Source organism: Callorhinchus milii, unplaced genomic scaffold (assembly GCF_018977255.1).
Source record: "Callorhinchus milii isolate IMCB2004 unplaced genomic scaffold, IMCB_Cmil_1.0 Scaffold5, whole genome shotgun sequence".
Classification (NCBI taxonomy): domain Eukaryota; kingdom Metazoa; phylum Chordata; class Chondrichthyes; order Chimaeriformes; family Callorhinchidae; genus Callorhinchus; species Callorhinchus milii.
In genome coordinates, this window is record NW_024704746.1 from 1,634,114 (window position 1) to 1,649,703 (window position 15,590).

Here is a 15,590-nt window from a genome sequence, read left to right on the forward strand (position 1 = left end):
AAAACAAAAATAAAGTTCACCCGTTTCGCCTATGCTCACCTCCCCCCTCGCTCAAGCTCCGCCTGTGTTAAGCGCTCCGAGACGTTACCCAGTGCGATAGATGTTGTATATAAATGCACGTCATTAGTTGCTCAGAGAATAAAACAAGAGCAGGTCATTGTGGAGTGTGCCGCAAAGTACACGAGTGTTGGTTTATCAGGTGTCAGGTTATATCATCACAATCAAAATACAGTCAAATCCTGATAACTCGTCGATCAAAGGGGAAAGAGCTCAGTGACGAGTTATCAGGAACGGTGAGTTGGCAAATGTATAAATACATCAATAAATGCAGCCAGGATACAAACAGCGTCATGACTTAAGTGACAAGCTAAGCCAGGGTCGAGTTATCAGGAATTGACTGCAATTATAAGACTTGCCTTTGAATTGGGCATCGCAATGTCCTGTAAACCGCCACGAAGTGAGCCACCAATTTTATCTGGGGTGGGGGGAGGAAGGAGGGAAAGGGCATTGGTGGCCAGGGAAACTGGGAGAGACACCTCCCAGCTTGTAGATACTCGAGGGACAATTTCATAATCATAATTTCATATCCTTTCCAAATGCATCGGGTCATGCAATAGTTTTTTCCTTCAAAATGTGTCTATTAAACAATCGGAGTGGGGGTGGGGGGGGGGTTGGGCGGGGAGAGAGGGGGGTTGAAAAGCAATCTTGGGGGAGTTTTCACAAGATTTTCACAGCGGGTCACTGTGAATCGCTCTGGGACGCTACCCTGCACGAGGGGAGCTATATACAAATAAACAAATGCTCACTCCATCCAGTGTTCCTTTCTGAAACATTCACCATTTTGCCCACTTCACAGAAGCTACACTGGGAGTCTGTGAACACTCCTAAACTACTGATAAAAAAGTTTCCAAACTTATTTTTCTTGATTAGCGAAGAGAGGGCTGTGGGGGTGCTGTGTGGTGGGGGACGGTTGAGTGGGAGCGGGAGTGAGGGTGGGGGGGGGATTGTGCCTAAAACAGTTGGTAATTTTCATCTAAACTCCTCCCTCCTCCCCACACTCACAGTAAAAGTTTTTAAAACGTCTTAAAACGTTGTGGTAATAAGTCAAAATGATAAAATGGTAATAATGATAGCGCTACGAAAATTTCTGTGAAACAAAAACATGGGCCCCCTTTGGCTTAAAAAAAATTGGTCGATTTTCTCTCCTCTCCTCCTTTCCTGTTGCCCTCTCTCCCTCCCTCCCTCCCTCCCTCCCCTTCTCTCCCTCCCTCCTTTTTCCTTAGGAATGTGGCTTTGCAAGTTCAAGTTCAACCTACAGGAAGACTGCTCACAGCAGCTTGGAGCTAGGATTAATTTGCATGTGATCCCTCTGAACTCTCTCTCTGTGTAGCAGCAAAGTCGTTTCCAGGGTTATTCAAAGGAATTTTCTGACAGTTGGTTCTAAGAACTAACAGCACATTGTGATGGGAGACAGAGAGACCCTCGCAGACTCGGGGTTAACCCTTTCCTCGTCGCGCTGCTGCTGCCTCAGTGTGTATTTTCTCTTGCTATCACTTCCCTATACCCGGAATCTTAGGTGCTTGTAAGTTATAATAATAAGAATAATCATCATCATCCTTGCCATTTTCATACCGTGCTCTCTCTTCACACAGACCGTCCAGACGCCTCAAAGTGCTTCGCAAAGTTTCCTGTGAAGTGTAGTGACTGTGGTCATTTTGTTTAGACAGACGATTTGCACTCAGCAGCGGCTGTCATTTGGACTTGAGGTACACATTGGCCATGGTCGAATAGCATGGCAAAACAGACTTGAGGGGCTGAATGGCCTCGTCCTGTGTTCCTAGGTTTCAAACAGCCATGACGTGAATGAATGACCAATTTTATCTTTCAGCCAGAACACCGGGAGAGAGAAACTCCTTCCTCTTTATGAAAAGTATCGTGCCACTGTTAACGATACAACACACAGACGGGACCTCGGTTTAACGTCTCACCCGCAGGACGGTGAGTCCGACAATGCAGCACTGGATTGTGAATCCCCGATGTGGGGGGGGGGTGGGGAAGGGTGGCTTGAACCCACAACCACCTGATTCAAGAGGCGAGAGCTCTACCCATTGCGCCAGGATAGCTAACGCCTAAAGGTGATGGAACTGACGATGGAATGAAAGAACTTTAAAATGGAGACGTGTGGGGGTCAAAATTCACCGAAAAGTAGCAGAACTATGCTCGGAAAATACACTTTGATATTTGCGCTATAAAGTGATCGAGTGCTAAGGCTTGATGCGAAAGTCATCCCCTCCCGAGAACCCTGCTACTCATCGATTCTCCTGGGAAGAGATTTCAATTGCATAAACCGAAGGAAGCAGAAATCGTTCGGGTCTGTCTGGGTGTCCAGCTTATTGCAAAGCTCCACAAATCCATTTTATTGATAAGGCCGAGCACTGTAATGTCATCCCTGACAAAATGCGTTCCATCGCTAGCCAGAAGAAGGCAGCAGAGACAGGTCGATGAGAACATCACGCAGGAGGCATCAAGCGAGTCACTTGTGTGTGAAACCGCAATTCTGCTAAGCTCAAGAGCAGCGAGCTATTAATAATGTAGGAAAACCTGATTAACTGAAGTGCTCTTTCCTGTGTAAACATTTAAAGATGCATAAGGTAGCAAAATAGACGTCATCCGTTTGTTTTTTTAGTTTCTGATTCCTCGCCCTCTCACCTCTCCTGCTCCCTGCCCTCGCCTGGGCTCCTCGCTGCACACGACACAGTCAATACATTGATCAGGTCTCTGATGGCTGCACAGACAGTTTAGCCAATAGTCCGCTCTCACAGCTGTGAATGTGATCAATAGGGACGGGGGGGGGAGAGCCCACCACCAGGGAGCTTGGCGCAGGTCGTTCCCCCACACCCACCACCTCCCTCACCCCAACCGGGCTCTCCCCACAGTCAGGGACTCAGAGACATTAAACCGAGCTCCCCGTCTGTCTGATCAGTTGGACGTTAAAGGTCCCTGGTACTACTTGAGAAGAGCAGGGAGTTTCTCTCTCCTGGTGTCCTGGCCAACAAGCCAACATGTGAGTGTGTAAGTGTGTAACTGAGTGAGTGAGTGTGTGTCCTAGTGAGTGTGTGTCTGAGTGAGTGAGTGAGTGAGTGAGTGAGTCAACAAGCGAGCGAGCGAGCGAACAAGCGAGCGAGTGAGTGAGCGAGTGAGACAGACGGACCCCAGATGGTACATAGGAGGTAAGCTTCAGAGTTGTTTGCTCGGGAACCATGACGTCAATACTTTTTGGACTAAAGCAAACATTCTTCACAGTAAGGCCCTCACTGTGCAACGTACTGGGTGGAAGTGAAATGAGCTCCAGATCACTCTGTTTTTACCAGGAATATTTAGCTCATGAGCATGAGCAAGAGAACCAGTGGGGAGAGGAGGAGACATTTATTTATGCAGCAAGTTGTTACAGTCTGGAATGCACTGCCTGGAAAGGTGGTGGAAGCAGATTTAATCATATTTTTCACAAGGGAATTGGTTATATACTTGAAAAGAAAAAAATTTCAAGACTGAAAAGAGCGGGGAAGTGGGACAAGAGCCGGTACAGGTACGATGGGCCGAATGGCCTCTTTGTGTGCTGTAGGATTCTATGATAATATAACCTGAAGTGTCTAAAATATGACGCTGGGCTATTAAAGGCTGATTGACGGCCTACGACTCGAGGTTGAAGGGGGAGGAAAGGTGGAAGGGACGAAGGGCAATCAGGAAGCCAGAGCCAGCCGAGCAAATGCAGCAGGTAGTGGAGTGGGGATTGAGGAGGTCAGAAAGGTCGGGAGGTGCCAGAGTGTGAAGAGGTTTGTTGGCCAGGAACTGGAATAATCCTCGTGCTTTATACTATTGAGGACCCAGATCAGGCTCTGAGAGACATCTTGCCCGAAAGAGACCAACAATAAGACAGCGCTTTCCCCCTTCACACACACCCACATGTACCAGAATTGTACCAGAATGTCAGTCTAGACAGCGAGCCTTTGACTTTGAACCCACATAATATCTCATCTGGAGGTGAGAACACTACCTTAACTGACTGATACGCTTTCTCCTAACCACTGCATCGTGGGCGGTGTGTTAGAGACGCGGTGGTTTAACCTGGGTTTAGTACCTCAAACCCACAGGCAGCGATCAGCTTTCTGAACAGCCAGGACACGACGTGTCAGGTCAGGGCAGCCCAGCACCGTACAACAATTCACACTTAGTTATAAAGTGCTGTTCACTTAGGAGGAAGGTCTCAAAGCACTTAAAAGCGCATGGTTATCTCAAGGCAATATCAAATGGAAGGATTATTATTACCATCATTACTGAGAAAGAGTGTTTCTCGGGTTCCTGTTCTTTTACCATCATATTAAAATAGTGAAATATTAAGGCCCTGATACCCACTGCTATCTGATACCCAACAACCTGTCTGCTCCCTCCGTTCTCCCTCTGGCCTGCTTCATGTCTCCCGTCTTGCCCGCTTCATTATTGGTATGCAGGCATTCAGCCTCTCCGCCCCCACCCTCTGGAACTCCATCTCACAGTTCCTCCACCTCGCCCCTTCCCTTACTTCCTTCAAGTCCTGTCTCAAGACCCTCCTCTTTGACCGTGCCTTTGTTCACCCTCCTAAACCCTACCCTCCCCACCCTCCTGATCCCAACTCCCCAGCTCTAACTGTCCAGCGCCTTCGGACACCCTCCTGACGTGAAAGACGCTATACAAATGTTAAGTTGTTTTTGCTACTCCACAGTTTACTGACAACTGAAGTAAGGTCAAGGCTGTCAAAGTTTATAGTTCCGTAAAGCCCAGAGATCAACCATGATGCCCATTAAATGAACAGAGTAAGAGCCAGCGACTGGAGGAATATAATCAGAATGACACACCTGGAGACCCCCTCCCCCCACCCCCAAGTCTAAGTAAATTGGCCGCTGTGTTCGCCCACAAAATACGTAGTCACTGCACTTTACAATAAAATCCCATGAAGCGCTGGGTACGGGAACAGTAATGGCTTCAAGACACAAGCATTTCTTTTGGTTGATGAGAAATTTGTGCCCCTTTTTCAAAAAAAATTACACAGTAAACTGCTGATAGCTCAACCCTGGCTTAACTTGTCACTACCACTTAACTCATCACGCTGGTCAATAGGGCCGGCCGCATTTAGTTATGATTTACATAAACGACGAACTCGCCACTCCGGACATCTCGTACAGTTTACTACACAAAAGCTTTGCTGGATATTAAACAAAGGCTGCGATATGGAAACAGTTTACGTAGGTTTTAAGAGCCATGACTTTAGTTTATCCTTTTCCTTCAGCCAAATGGTGCGCAAATGTATGTCACTGGCTTTCTGGGTCCAAGAGAATCCTACAGCTCACTGCTGCAACTGCAGCAGTCTCCAATGTACAGAGAGGAGACATCAAACTGAGCTGCCCGTCTGTCTGTGTCCTGCTCTGGCAGACGTGAAAGATCCAGCAGCGTTGCTCGAAAAGAGAAGGGAGTTTCTCTCTCCTCGGTCGATAATCCGCCCCCCCCCACCACCCCATCCAGATAAAACTGCGGACTGACACCCACTCACTGTTTGTGGGATGTCACTGTGCACAAGTTGGCTGCCGCTTTTGCCCACAGAATCCACAGTCACTACACGTAACAGTAAAGTCTAGCGAAGCTCCTTGAGGCAGCGTTCCCTCTTTTGTCCTTCGAAACACCAGATCCAGGAAGCAACGCCACATGGGAGGCGGGTGTTATCCTCCTACAGTCCTGACGGGCTAACAAAGGATTAACCAGGGGCAGGAGTGTCTGGGATCTTTCAATTACATTTGTATATTGCCTTTCACGCCGGGAGATAATGTGGACTGAGAAAAGGAAAAGGCGAGGGAATTTTTTATTTCTAACCAACATCCGGGCCAGGCCAGGCCCCCTGTTTGCCCCAGTAAAGAGAATATTCCTTCAATACATCACAGCCATTAAGAAAGGTTTAGCTCTTCTTCGCACTGTGACACGAAGCTCAACGCAGAGACACACAATATTTCAAGAGGCTGCCTACCTGTGGCTGTTGAGGGATATTTACAAAGTTAGGATCCCGTGGTCCAACACTCACGAATCGGTTTGCAGGGGAGGTGCTGGGCGTCGAGTAGGCTGTGAAGGGAAGGGGACACGTACATTCAGGTCAAGTGACGGAGAGAAAACAGCTTCAAGTGAAAAACTGAAGCCTGTTGACAGCCTGGCAGCAAACATACATGGCAGCAAAAATTCCCCAACAAACTAATACATTATACTTGGTTAAAAAAAACATACACAGCCAGAAACACACACACACGCGCACACGCACACACGCGCGCACACACAAACACATACACGCACGCACAAACACGCACACACATAGGCACTTAAAACACACGCGCGCACATACTTGGAACACACACATACATACACAGACTTAAAAAACACATGCACATGCAAGCATACACTTAAAAAACGCACACATACACACACACATTTAAAATACACGCGTGCACTATTCCACAACAATAACGAGAACAGCAACTTGCATTTACACAGCGCCCTTCGCGTGGGGTAGCATAGTGGCTGAAGGCACAGCCGCCAATGGTGGAGCGGGGGGGGGGAACGAGGAACAAACAGGAGCCAGCCAAGCGGAGGCAGTGGGTGGTGGAGTGGGGAGTATTCCCCAGCTAGTAGGGAGTGCTGGAAATACTCTTGTGTTGTGCTTGGAGTAATCTAACCCTTACATCGAGGAGCGAGATACTCACTGGGCGAAGCGGGCGAAGCAGCTCCTCCGTCTGTGGATGTGGTGCTGGGTTTTGTATCTGGCACTGGCAGGGGCACGGGCCGAGCCATTGGCGGGGGCGGTGGGGGGGGCAACATTGGGGTGGGGAGGAATGGATTGTGGACTTTGCCTTGGCTGCTTCCATTGGGCTGCGGAAGAAGAACAATCATTACAACAATAATAATAATAATTCCTTCGCCTCGCCTCCCCCCCTCCCTTGCCTCCTTCAAGGCACATCTCAAGACCTTCATCTTCGACCGCGCCTTCAGCCGCCCACCTATCGCCACCCTCCCCTCCACCCTCCCTGCCCTCCACCCTCCCTGATCCCAAACCCCATCGCCTGCCCAGCTTGGGTCCAAATCCCTGACTGTCCAGCGCCTTGGGACGTCCTCTCGACATGAAAGGCGCCAAGGTTTTGCCGGGCAGAGCAAAACCTTAGCAAATTTCTTTACTCCACACACACTCCTCTGTTCACCAGCACTAAGTAGGAACCCGGTCAATTGACGGATCGCTTTCTGGGGATAATAATCCTTTAAAAATGTTAATGATAATTTGGTGACGCAATCCACCACTGTTTGTGGGACTCTGCTGTGCTGCTGCATTTCACCCACAACATACACAGTCACTCCACTATACGATATATTCTGTGAAGCACTCTGAGACATCTCAACGACATGATAAGGTGCTGTATCAAATGTAAGGGTGATTTTACTGCTTGCAAGGCGATCACGCCAGCAAACCCGGGCTTAACGGTCTCGCAAGGAACGCTCAATAAACCTGTAGTCGGCAAACAGCGGGGACAAGCCCTGGAGTCAGCCGGACAAGTAACTGGATATTTTATCTGAACCCTGCGAGCAGGGGAGGGGAGCATGGCCATCGCTTACAGCTGCTCTGTAATAAGCCATGGAGCCTTCTCCTCTCCCCTGACATGACTTGCAGTTACGCAGCCTTTTAATTAAGATCCAGCAACAGGGCGAATCGATTGGTTTAAATCACAAGCTACTTTAATCAGCGAAACTACCGGCTGTGCCTCTCCCATCACCTCCACACCACTCTGCGGCACTGCAATGTACCCACTCGGCTACGAGCCAAAGGCTGACCTGAGCTGCACTGCTTTGTAGCTCAACGAAGCCTGTGTTCTGCTCAATAATTCAGGAGGTTTCTTAAGATGAGCAGAGGCAAATGAATCTTCAAGCACAAAAACCGTCAGGATATTGATCCGATGTCTAGACAAGTGTTGTATCTTTTAAGTCACTGCAGACATGATTCACTGCTCGTGATGCCTGCTCTACCTGAATGCGTGTTATTGTGGAATGTTTGAATCTAACGCTAGTGTTGTACAGTGTGTTCCCTGTTGTGAATCGCAGTCCTGACAGGTCTCGGAAAGTTGTGTAACTGCCAGCTCACTAAATTGCATTAATATTGCAAGTGTACATTGACGTGCACACACACAATCACAAGCAGAGATGCACATATACAAAGATCCCCTCCTCCAATCACACCCCACATGTACACACACACACATACTTACCTGAAAACAATCGCAAACGGAAAGCAACACACACACACAAACACATTGAGTGACTGCATTTTTTCTGAGGGATTATTACCCCTGGAAAGCAATTATTATCCTGCCAATTGACTGACATCCAGGTTCCTACTTACTGCTTGGTAAACAGAGGCGTGTGTGTGTGTGGGGGGGGGGGGGGGGGGAGTAAGGACATTTGCCTAAGGTCTTGCCCTACCGGAAATCGATCCCGGGTCCTTTCGCTCACGAAGCGAGAGTACTAACCACTTTACTACAGGAATCCACTTCAGAAATTATGAATGGACAGATAGAGGGATAGGCAAGCAGAATAGGCAGGTAATAAAAAGCAGGTTACTCACGTTTAGGAAGCCCACTTGTCCGGATTGCTGACTGGTATCAGGGCACACAAGCTGGACAAATTCCTTCAGAGATTCCTGACTGGGATGTGGATGATAGCGGATGGCTGTGTGGGAGAAGTACGGGCCTGGCTGTTGGATGATGGGAGACGTTGGGAAATGTAGAGTTGAGGATGCTGCATGGGGACTCGCTGTGAGAGGCAGGGAGGAGAGGAAGAAACGACAGAGACGTTGGAAGTCAAGAACAACCCGTACCACTTGCAACTCGTATCATCATTGTCAGCGGCAAAACAGTCATTACCAGGACAGGAGCCACAAAGATATTATCTACGAAAATATTACATATTCAATCAACTCCTGATAACTCATCACCCCAAGGAAAAAGGGCGCTGTGACTAGTTATCAAGAGTGGCGAGTTACGCATATGTGTAAATATATAAATAAATGCAGTGAGGATATCACAACATGTTGACTTAAGTGATAGTGATAAATTAAGCTATGGTTGAAATATCATGGGTTAATGTATATATGAAAATTAGCACCTATTTGCAGGGTTTATGTTACATGATGCGTTAAATTCACAGCCCACCCCCCACATTACTCTTATTTTTTGCTAATAAATCAACCATTTCTGTTCATATTTTCTAGTATGCCACCCCTGAGACATTCAGATACAAAAATTATAATAATAATAATCCTTGCATTTGGTACCGTGGCTTTCACGTGGGGTGGACATATCAAAGCGTTTCATAGAATTATACTGTGACGTGTAGTGACTGTGTATTTGTGGGCCAACGCAGCAGCCCATTTGCCTGCGCAACATCCCACAAAAAACATTGAAATGAACGACCAATTTTACATGGAGGTGAGGACATCAGGGTAAGGATGTGTGTGAAGGTTTGTGCAAGTGTGTGTGAGGCTCTGTATAAGGATGCCTTTGAGTCTCTTTGTGAGGGTGTGCGAGGCTCTGTATGAGAGTGTGTGTGTGGGTCTGTGCGAGAGTGTGTGTGACGGTCTATATGAGGGTGTGTGAGAAGATGTGTGCGAGTTAGCCTGGCATTAATTGTGCTGTTAATTGAGCCAAGCAATGTTATTTAGACCACTTCACACAACAACAACTTGCATTTGCACAGCGCCCTTCACATGGGATAGTGTCCCAGAGTGCTTGACAGTGTCGGAGTCTGACCCCAAGCCTGGGGGAGAGGGAGGGGGGAGGTGACCATAAGCACGATCAAAAAGGAAGGTCTTTAGGCAGGATTTGAAAGTGGGGAGGAAGGGAGGCAAGGCGGAGGGATTGAGGGAGAGAGTATACCCAGCGGAGTTTACCATTTGTGATCTGGATGTTGGGGAAAGAAACCTCAACAATTAGTTAAAAACCGACACACTCTATCGAAGAGATAAACAGCGGTGGCAGTGGGTGGGAAAGAATGACCTTCAATTACTGATATTGAACATTATTCAAATGACAGCAAGAGGCGGAGACAGCTTTCCAGCAGAGGATCAATCCAATTTCCCATCGTTTCCGCAGACGTGACGTGATTCACTGAAGGGTCTCCACTGACATCAGTTTGGCTCAGGTCCAACCCAACCGGGTTTTCAGCCAGAGCCATGAGTAGCCAAGCGAAGCCACTACAACAGTGCAGAAGCATCCTCAACGTTTGTTGGGGTAATAACAGACCTTGGGGGGAGTGCTCTTTGCTCCCTCTGCATTCAATTGTTCCAATCAATAGGATAGGAACATAGGAACAGGAGAAGGCCATTCAGCCCCTTGAGCCATTCTGTAGGATCATAGCTGATGAGTATCTCAACTCCAATTACCCACTCTTACTCCATATCCCTTGATACCCTGACCTATCCACCATCCACAGCCTTTTGGGGGAGAGAGTTCCAGATCCCCACTAACCTTTGTGTGAAAAACTGCCTCCTGATTTTACTCCTAGATGGCCTAGCTCTAATGGTAATTTTGCACACAGGTCAACACTCCCATCGCAATGATTAGAATTAAAAGAATTCCCTTCCCCATCATTGCCAAATAGAACCCAGCAAGTCAAAGCCCTAACGCTGTGGGTAAGCTTATCAGACAGGGCTCTCAATAGCAAGCTATGTGTTTTTAGCTGACTGGACTCCCAAAAGCTATACCAACGCATACTTTGGGGATCCCCCCCGCCTTGCCCTCTCCCTCCCCACTTTCAATATCTATCAGATGGACATTAAAGGTCCCATGGAACGACTTGAGAAGGGAATGGAGTTTGATCCAGTGTCCTGGCCATTACCCTCACCCCACTGATTGAACAAAAAGGTCACTTCATGGCTGTCTGTGGGACGTATGTGTGTGCAAATTGGCTGCTGTGTTCAAACACAAAATACATAGTCACTGTGAATCCCACAAAACGCTTTGAGATGCCTTGAGGACGTGATAAGGCGCAGTTATCAAATGCAGAGATTATTATTTTTAAGCACGTACCCCAACAACAACAACAACTTGCATTCATATAGCGCTCCTCATGCAGGGTACGGCCCAGAGCGCTTTGAACAGTGAGAATGAAGAACGCACATTGTGAAGGGGGCCATCGAGTGGCTTTGGTGGGAAGTCTGGACAATATCCTCCGAAACCGCAACGGTTGGGAAGTTCGACAGCTCAATAATAATCATCATCATCAAATTGTTTTATGCAGCGCCTTTCAAATCTCAAAGCACTTCGTGGGATCCTCTGTAAAGTGCAGTCACTGTGTATTTTGCAGCCAATTTGCCCTCCTGTAATGTCCCATGAAACAACAACAACAAATTGCATTTGTGTAGCACCTTTTCGTGTCGGGAGGAAACAGCCGTGGTGTGGAACTAGCTCCGCTTACGTGAGGATGAGTGGCTCAGAGCTCTCTGAGGAGGGAGGGAGTGAGTAAGGGTCAAGGCGCTGCCCCATCATGATGGACCCCAGAGCTGATGGCTTCTCAGTATCTCTATCCCATTGCAAACCAACGCGAGCTGCATCTATCAGCTGCCTTGCCAGATGGCAGTAGCAGGAAGGGCAGAGGATTGCTGACACAGCATCTTGGGTCCCTCTTTTTCATGTTTAAAGCAGTGGGATGATACGACATAAATACGTAAAAGCTATAATTTGGGGCTCCAGTAATTCACTTAACATGTGGATGATTTATGGGCTTGTCACTGCACTGTCTTGAAGCCTGTAACTCACAAGGTTACAGGGCCACAGCGTTATACACACAGTTGTTATTTATTCCAGGGAATGTTGTCATACAGAATTGTATTTCGAGACAGAGAGAGGAGGGGGGTAGGCAACGAGGCAGGGTGGGGGTGGAATGAGGAAAAACAGGGGGATGGAAGGGTGTGGCTTATCCTCGCAAACCTACTGCAAATCAACTCAGCTCATCACCTTGGTTTGTTGCAAAACACCCACTAGCTAAGGTACGTTTAGCCCATAAAATACACAGTCACTACTCTAGAGTATATCCTGTGAAGCGTTTTGAGATGTATCAACGACGTGATAAGGTGCTATATTAAATGCAAGGATTATTATTATTATTTTCACACTATAAAGCAATTTTTTATTATACGGTAAACCTCACATAAGGTCATATGTTTAATATGACTTATGCAAAGTGTGAGTTATGTCAAACTTGCATAGAATTTAAGCTCCTGAGCAGGACTTGGGCAGATGTATGACTTGGGCGATTATACGATTTATACAGCTCAGACTTAGGCAAGTTTTACAGTAATTCTGTAAATCCAATGGCTTGGAGCTTGGAAACCGGCTGCGATGTCTCCTCTCTTTGCTGCCGGCCTGATGTGTATCTATCTGTTTCCGAGCCATACGCTGAATGAAGTGCTTTCCTGTGTTAATGGTTTTCAGGCGCTATCATTAACTGCAAAACTTCTGTCAACTTCAACCACAGGTTTCAGACGGGCCTTTCCACTTTCACAATTGAGAGCTGATAGTTTTCTCTTTCTCGCTTCATTGATTCTCTCGCTCGCTCTCTCTCTGTATTTTCTCCCTCTCTCACTCTTTCTTACTTATCTTCCCTTTTTTACTCTCTTTGTTATCCCTCTTCTCCTCTCTATGTTTCTTTCTCTCTCTCTGTGAATTCCCCTCCTGCCCCCCTTTTTTTCAACCTTCTGTTAGCTGTAAAGCTTTCTCACTTTTTTTTATTCTAGAAACAGATATCTCCTGAACAATCTGTTCTGTATTAGTGCAGTTAATGGCCACAATTCCTGTCCGCAGAGCAACTCAGTGTAGATTCGCTGACTTTGTCTGAGTGCTGACATTCCGAGCTTTCCCTGTAATATCCCGGTGGGATATTTCTTCCACTCTCAAGCCGTTCTTTTTGTTTTACAAAGTGCCAAATTTGGCGTCAGGCAATTAAACTCAGTCCGCAGAGCATCAAAAGTTCACATTGTTTTTAAAGTAATGAAAACTCAGGTTTTTGCACAATGCGATTCATTATTCCTCAACCGTTGGAGGAGTCTCTCTGTATATAGTAGAGAAAGCACAATTTAAATGACACCTTCTCCATTTCGTAAACTCCCTCCCTCACTGCAGAAAGCTTGGGCTCTTCCCATGCCTCGGTTATGCTAACGCTGGTGTCATTCCAACATTTTGATGTAGCGCCTTAATCAGAGAATCTAACAGCACAGAAGGAGGCCATTCGGCCATTTGCCTGTATCAGCGCTTTGAAAGAGCCACCCAACTCGTCCCACTCTTCCACTCTTACCCCATAGCCCTGCACATTTTTCCTGTTCAAATATCTATCCAATTTACATTATCATCCAAAATGTCTCTAAGCCCTCCACAGTCAAGTGTAGTGACTGTGTATTTGTAGGCAAGCAAGCTGCCACACAGACATTGGTCTCAGCCTGGCTCAGTCGGTAGCACTCTCGCCTCTGAGTAAGAAGGTTGTGGGTTCAAGCCCCCATGTCGGGACTTTGAACTCACAAGTCTAGACTGACCCTCCAATACTGTGCTGGGGGAAGCATTGTTAGAGATGCTTTTCTTTGGATGATTAAACTGAGGTCCCGTCTGAATGCTCAGGTAGATATTAACAATCCCACGGCATTATTCGAAAAGAAAAGGAAATTTCTCTCCGTGTCCTGGCTGACAATATTTGTGAGACGTTTGTTCACAAATTGGCTGCCTCATTCGCCTAGAAGGTACACGGTCACTGCACCTTAGATAATATCCTGTGAAGCGTTTTGGGACATCCTCCAAATGAAAGGATTAATATTAATATTACAAAACATCCACAAGTGAATGATCAATTTTATCTGGGAGGTCCGGACATTGAGAAAAACTCCCTTATCTTTCTCTGATTAGCACCGCGGAAAATATAGCGTTCACTTGAATAGGCTCAGTTTAATATCTGATCCAAAGGCCAACGGCTCCGACAATCCTGGTCCCATTGGGAGAAGTGATGATGGTGATGGCTTCTATTTGGGATCAGGATAGATGGCTTTGTTGAAGGAGTGAATGGCAGCGCTGATGGCTGCCTCGGCCTTGATCTAATAGAATGGCGGAACAGGCTCAAAGGGCTGAATGGCCTCCTCCTGTTCCTATGTTGCAACATGGGTCAAATAGTCTCCTGCTGTGTCATTGATTTCTCGGATTCTAATTGCAGTGTGGGTGCCTCGTGCGCCCACAGGCCCGGAATGAAGGCAAATTCCGAGCTGCACACATGTACTTAGCATGTGCACATCAGCTCTGCTGCCTCCCCCACCCCCTCCTACAGCTCACCCACGCCCAAAGGCAATTTCCTTTTAAGGGTCTGAATTCTTTTAAAACACAAAATAAAAAATAAAACTTAAAACTTGCTGATCCAAAAAAAATGCCTTTGTGGCTGCAAAACCTACACGGCGTTTTGCACAACGATTTACTACTCAGTCTAATGATTGGGTAGATAGTATCGAGTGCAGAATCCGTGTATTTTGTAGGCAATTTGGTGCACGCAATGTCCCTTCACAAAAGGCCATGAAGTGAATGAGCCAGTTTTATCTGGGGGATTGTTAGCCAGAGAGAAACTCCCATCTCTTTTCACAATTCCAAAGTGAATTGACTGTGTATTTTGTGGGCGAAACGCGACAGCCAATTGAACACAGCAGCGTCCCACAAACAGTCGAGGATTGAGTAACTAAATGTGTGTTTTTTAAAATGATTATTACCACGGGAAAAGTGAACCGCCAATCGACTAACAACCGGGTTCCCACTTACCGGCAGGTAAACAGAGGCGTGCGGAGTAAGGAAGCTTGCCCCACGTTTTGCCCTGCGAGTGCTCTAACCACTGAGCTACAGGGAACTCCACAAGTCCCAGCCGGTCCTCAATAATCTCAAGGGATGGGTGGGGGGAGAGAGAGAGAGAGCGAGAGGGGGAGGGGGTGTGAAAGCCTCCCAGTTTACTCTGCCTCGAAAGGAACTCAGTGCCACACTCACGCACAACAGTGCGCAGTCCACAATCCCCATCTCGAGGCTTGCTGCAGGGAGAGCAAATTACCCCAGCGTGTTTCCTCACACTGCCATCTCTCTGAGATTAGTGTAATGGAGCCATTACCTCGTAATTATTGGGCTATTACACAAAATATAAATCTGCTTCCACAGCTCCCCCCAACGCTCCCCAGCGGGAGACCCTTGTGTTAATCCATGACAGAACTCCTCCAGGAGTCAGCCAGAGGCAAGAGTGACGTGAAGATGGGGACGTAGCAGGCGGAGATGACAAAGGGGGTGAATAGCCCTCTCTGCCCTCCCTCCAATGCTGTTTGTATCCTAATTTATAATCATTTGTGGAGTCCCGTAGCGAAGTGGTTAGAGCGCTCGCCTCACAAGCGAGGGGACCCAGGTTTGTTTCCTGGACAGGGAGAAACCTTAAGCAAGTTTCCTTACTCGACATGCCTCTATTTACCTAGCAGTAAG

At 47.2% G+C, this 15,590-nt stretch overlaps 1 protein-coding gene across 3 annotated transcripts in view; it reads right to left on the reverse strand.

The window, feature by feature from the left end:
- nfia (nuclear factor I/A) overlaps positions 1-15,590 on the reverse strand; it is a 225,766-nt gene that overhangs the window by 13,382 nt on the left and 196,794 nt on the right. For all 3 annotated transcript variants that reach the window (XM_042334849.1, XM_042334850.1, XM_042334848.1), the window contains 3 exons: positions 8,681-8,868; positions 6,777-6,942; positions 6,053-6,144 (listed from right to left, as the gene is read on the reverse strand). In XM_042334849.1, the coding sequence (XP_042190783.1) occupies positions 6,053-6,144; positions 6,777-6,942; positions 8,681-8,868 (446 nt within the window). The remainder of the gene's footprint in view (positions 1-6,052; positions 6,145-6,776; positions 6,943-8,680; positions 8,869-15,590) is intronic.